Source organism: Triticum urartu, chromosome 7A, assembly GCF_056163025.1.
Source record: "Triticum urartu cultivar PI428250 chromosome 7A, HENAU_Tu73, whole genome shotgun sequence".
Lineage (NCBI taxonomy): Eukaryota > Viridiplantae > Streptophyta > Magnoliopsida > Poales > Poaceae > Triticum > Triticum urartu.
The window spans coordinates 543,067,555-543,073,394 of record NC_141879.1 but is presented as its reverse complement, the minus strand read 5'-3'; the positions used below and the strand labels follow the sequence as shown (position 1 = coordinate 543,073,394).

Sequence of the window (5,840 nt, the reverse complement as noted above, 5' to 3'; positions counted from 1 at the left end):
AGTGACCAAAACAAAAGGTCATGGGTTCAACGACCTTCTGTTTTGTTCGTAAATGTCTACGACCTTCTCACAGAGAAGGTCGTTAATTTCAGTTTACGACCGCCAGTTTTTGACCTTCTGTTTTTTGTCACAGAAAGGTCGCAAATGAAAAACTATGACCTTTCAGCGGCCAATAGTGAGGGTCACAAGTTGACATATTTCTTGTAGTGGGTACCCGCGAGATTTCTACGTGGCACGGCCGGGCATTCCCGGCCCTTGCCGTAAGTCCAGGAGACGGGGCGACGGGGTCACATGATTGTGAGTCTCTGCTCGTTACCGCATGCTCCCAAGACATTAATGGATTTGGGTATTTGATCTGAGTTGGCCACTGGCTTATACACACTAACCGCCACGTGGGACAAGATATGGGCAACCGGCGTTGTAGTATCAGCCGAAGTTTTCCAGACGTCAGCGACTAAGCGGCGCGCGTCGGGTTGGACCGCGTAAAGCAACCGCCTTTGTAATGGAGGTTGCCAGGTCTGCTCACCGGCCACCCACGCAACGTGCAGGAGTGCAAACGGCGATGGGCCCAAGACCCCTGCGCGCTTAGGATTTAGACCGGCGTGCCAACCTCTCTGTTGGGCCTAGGTAGGGTTGTGACGTGTTGATCTTCTGAGGCCGGGCATGACCAAGGAAAGTGTGTGAGGCCAGAGTGATCGAGCATGTCGGGTAATGTGGCGCATCCCTGGAGGGAAGTTGATCTATTCGAATAGCCATGTCCAAGATAACAGGATGACTTGGAGTTGTATCCCGATCTTTACAATTAGAACTAGATACTGAGGTGTGGAATGGATATGATGACTTCGGGATGGCTTTCTCGCAGGGAGTCAAGAAAGGATCTCTGGGCGTTATTGCTACAACATGCTTGCTAATTATAAAATGCTATTTCGTACTCTTCTAAATGATGTAAGATGGTGGCTTTAAGAAGATGCTAGTCTTCAATACGCTAGGCTTTTCCCTCTATTCTGGTATGCTGCAGATCAGTCCACAGATACTACCCATTTCATTCATACCGATGCATATGTAGTGTAGATCCTTACTTGCAAGTACTTTGGATGGGTACTCACAGTTGCTTTGCTCCCTCTTTCCCTCTTTTTCAATTTTTCTCGGATGCCGCAACCAGATGATGGAGCTCAGGAGCCAGATGCCATCGACGATAACTACCACTACTCCGAGGGTGCTTACTACTACGTGCAGACCGCCGACGACCAGGAGTAGTTTAGGAGGATCCCAGGCAGAAGGCATGCGCCTCTTCGATCTGTATCCTTATTTGTGCTAGACATCTTATGCCATCTTGTTTAACTTTATATCTGTATTCAGATATTGTTGCTTCCGCTGACTTGTTTGTATTCGAGCTGATGTATTCGAGCTCTCGAGGCCCCTGGCTTGTAATATAAAGCTTGTATTATTTTAATTTGTGTATAGAGTTGTGTTGTGATATCTTCACATGAATCTCTGATCTTAATCATATACATTTACATGTATAATTAGTATACGATTGACTCGGGGGTGTCACAGTACCTCCAGCTGTGAACACTTTGAAAATCAAAATTCCGATGTTGTTTCCTCTGTGAGCGGGTAGAGTTGGAGTGCGGTGGCCCGTAATCATAGGGGTGAGGTTCTTTAATTTCTCCATCGACCGGATCTAATTTGGATACTTGCAAGGACATAGAGGAAGCCGGAGCCGGGGCCATTCTGGTCGGCCTGTCAAACCTGTCATTTATGCACCAAGGGCCGGTAAAATTCAGTAGATCAAGTCTGGATGTCAAAGTGCAAACTTAGCATAGCTCAGATGGTTAGGTTCCGTGTGGTGTAACCAACTCATCAAGTTTAAGTCTTGCACTTGGCATTGATGCTCGCATTTTTCTGCATTTATTTCACATTTTTCGGTGATGTTCATTTTTATGAGAGAACATGTTTTCGTCAACAACGAGACACACGTGATGCCTTCGTCAATCTCAAGATATTGCACCGGGTCAGTATCTCGGAGGTGCTAAAAAAGATAGGGTGCGCGCGCTTGTGTTCATTGAATTATGTGTGTGATCATCTGTGATAGTAATTTGTTCAAAGAAAAAATCGGGCGTTTGCGTCCCTGTTATCAATCACACAGAAAGTCTCAAAATCACTTTGCTTGGTCATCAGAAAATTGAAAATGCAGCTGATGAGGCGGTCCAGTGTACGCCCGAATTTTATTGAGAGCCATTAACGGAATCTGACGTGTAGGAGCGGTGCCGACAGTACGTCCTCGCAACCAACCCACAGTTTTGATCGGGTCCGTGCCGCTATCGAGAGCAGCAAAAGAAACGCCAAGTTGCTTTCGTCCATAAAGCAGCATTTATCCAACGCAGAAAAGCAGGAGGGTGCTGAATGAACGGATGCTTCCTTCGAAATGCAGCATCGATCTATTGCTAGCATGCATTGCTGTCTAGGCCATGAAAATATGCAGAAATTCGTTTTGGCACATGAGAGCGCGTGCTCCTGCCAACAATATTTCAAAGTGTGAAAAAATTCGAACAAAAATTTGGCACATACATCTTGACATTATATGTGTACACATCAAGTTTCGGAGAAAATCAACATTTTTTGTAGCTTGTGTAAAAAACAAAAAATATCTCGTGAAAAGCACTTTTTAACACCAGATTTTGTCTTTTTTCACACGCAACATATAATTTATAGATTTTTTACGAAACAACTTTGTGAGTATGTACAATATTAAGATGTATGCGCCAAATTTTTATTTAGAATTTTTTGACATTTAAAAATATGTTTAAAACACATTACAAACCAGAAGTGCGCTCTCCCGCGTGCCAAAACACCACTCTAGAGCCCGGTAAGTTGGAGCAATGCACTCGAAATCCTAAAATGCAGAAAAAGCATTGCTCTATCTATTCTTTCTCCAAGTTCATCCTCACATCCAGTGTCATTTTTCCAGAAGTACCCAACTTAACATAAGCATGCCTTTTCACAATTATTAACAACTAATATCGGAAGAATCCAACCTGCACACACACGGACGAACGAATAGCGGATTCAAGCAGATCCACCGAAGACAAATGCAGTCCAAACCTCACGAGATCCGCCGGAGACACATCTCTAATAAACCCTCCGATGATGCTAGAAGCACCACCTGGATGGAGGCTATGCGAGGAGAACCTTATTCCATTTTTAGAAAGACGCCACCTCCTCGTCTTCCTGAGCATGACACAAACCCTAAAAATACCTAAGAACGGAGCCCTCTCGTCAACAAGGGTCGGGTCCACCGCGCCTCCATGGTCCTAGGACCATAGGAGGCGAGGTGGACCGGCGCCGCCGGCGAGAGGCTAAGAAAACCCTAGCGAGAGTCGCATGGGTCTTTGCCTCTCGCACAAGAGAAAAACATAAGTACTATAACATCCAAATTGAGCTGAAATTAGTGCTTCCTTCTTTTTATTTACTCCACATATTAGCTTTGACTGAAGTCAAACTTTATAAAGTTTGACCAAATTTGTAGAAAATAATATGAACATTTACAGTAACAAACTTATATGATGTGAAAATATATGCAATGATGAACTCGGTGATATATATTTGATGATGTATATGTTAATATATTTTTCTACAAACTTGTTGAAAGTATATAAAATTTGATTTTAGAAAACCTAATATACAGAGTAAATTAAAACAGAGTGAGTCCTTACCAAAGTAACTAACTACTCCCTCCGTTTCTAAATATTTATCTTTTTAGAGATTTCAAATGAACTATCACATACGGATGTATATAAACATATTTTAGAGTGTAGATTCATTCATTTTGCTCTGTATGTAGTCACTTGTTGAAATCTTTAGAAAGACAAATATTTAGGAATGCAGAGAGTAGATTGCATAGTGGCGCCAAACAAAGCATAGCATAGTAGCGTCGAACATAGCATAGAGTTTTCGGAAAAGGGAATCTTCATAAAAATCGGTATACCGAGAGACGATAACCAAAACCCAGCCTTTGATGGAGCAGGTCCTGTAAGTGGAGCTGTTGCAAAACGATATAGCAACGCTATAGTTCACTATTTCTTCTTTCATGATTTGATATGCCACGTGCTTGTGTAACATCGCGCACATTAAAAGCCGCTAGTAATTCAAAGCACAACCCTGTTTTGTTCAACTTCCGCTCACAAGTCACAGCTTTTGGCGGTACAGAGTACAACCAGATCGAAAAGGCAGACTCCCGGCGTCCTCTCCTCCTACAAGCTTAAGAGCTAGCCGCGCTCACTCATCTCCGCTGCCACTCCATTCTTGCCACCACAGAGTCGTCAGGCAAGCGCGCAGCCCATACGTCAATGGAGAGGTCAAGGTCCTACTCAGAGAAGAGCAGCACCACAACCACCACCCCGGCCGGCGCTGTCACCGAGCTGAGGTGCTACAGTGCCTCCTACGTCACACCCAAGAAGGCAGCGGGCACCGCCAGCTGGCCTCCTTGCACCACGGCTTCTTCCTCGACGTCGGCGGCGGCGGCCGGCCCGAAGGCGAGGTCGTGGAGCGGCAGCTTCCGTAGCGCCCCGGCGGAGCTGCGGAGGAAGAGGAGGGTGGCCGGGTACAGGGTGTACGGCGTGGAGGGGAAGATGAAGGTGTCGCTCAAGAACGGCGTGAGGTGGCTCAAGGGCAAGTGCACCCAGGTGGTGGACGGCTTTTGGTGAACCCACCGAAGGTGCAGATCAATCGGCTTATTCTATTTTCTGCCTGGTGATCATTGCCGACTTGCCGTGATCCAAGAGGTGTCCGAACGTGAGTACGGTCACATTCTTCCTTTTGTCAGCTCTGGCGTCGTGTTTTTCCTCACATTTTAGTAAGAACATAAGTGGAAGGTTGCAGGAAAGAAGGGTAGCTGCAGACTGTCTTGACCATGCATACACACTTACTAGTATGCAACCAATGGATGCTTGGCTGTTCTTTAAAATGTACTATAAACTTGCTCTCGTGTGTGTGTCTGGGATGTTCATCTGGCCTGGACGGTTGCAAATAAACCAACCTATTTGATAGATGAGCAGGTTAGTTGCAAGGCACAATATAAAAAAAATGGTAGGCTAAGAGCATCCATGATGCTCTCATGTTCGTCCAGGGTTTTGCCTGAAGCTTACAGCGCAACCGCCGCTTCTTTTTTTTTTCTTCTTCTTTTAAGGAAACTTCCGATATATCCATCTTCAATCATAACAGTACAACAAACACAAAAAATAATAATAATTACATCTAGATTCATATACCACCTAGTAACGACTACAAGCACTGAAGCAAGCAGAAGGCGCATCGCCATCATCGACCCTCCCTCGACGGAGTCAAGCATAATTTATTGTAGTAGACAGTCAAAAAGTTATCGTGCTAAGACCCCATAGAACCAATACACTAGAACAACAATCGCCGCTTCTTTTCAAGTTGGTCATGAAAAGTGCTTTTGACTTTGAGAGATAGGACTACATGTTGATTTGCGGGAGCAACTAACCACGATACCCTTAGGCCACTCCTAATGGTTATACCTTAGCATGATTTTGTGGCATTGTTTTTTTCGACAAAGCATGAATTTTATTGACTTGAAATGAAGTTGCAAGGATACAAACACAATGAACACATGGCCAGCCTCTGATAGGTAGAATGTACATATCTAACACTGAGGACACACACAAATAAATATGCTGGCAAAGAGCAAAGTGCTATAAGACCAAATCTATGCCTAAACGAGGAAAAAAAGAAACAAAGGGATCAAAACATCGATTGACAAACTACAGTAATGACCATATCCAAATCAACCATGTTTTGACTCACCAAGGACACAAGAA

The 5,840-nt window shown here is 44.5% G+C and overlaps 1 protein-coding gene across 1 annotated transcript; it reads left to right on the top strand.

Annotated features, from left to right (window-relative positions):
* Positions 1–4,142: 4,142 nt before the first annotated feature.
* LOC125522939 (uncharacterized) lies at positions 4,143–5,050 on the top strand. Its single transcript, XM_048687980.2, has one exon. It carries the CDS (start codon positions 4,350–4,352, stop codon positions 4,704–4,706), a length of 357 nt encoding a protein of 118 aa, XP_048543937.1. The 5' UTR covers positions 4,143–4,349; the 3' UTR covers positions 4,707–5,050.
* The last annotated feature ends 790 nt before the right edge of the window (positions 5,051–5,840 follow it).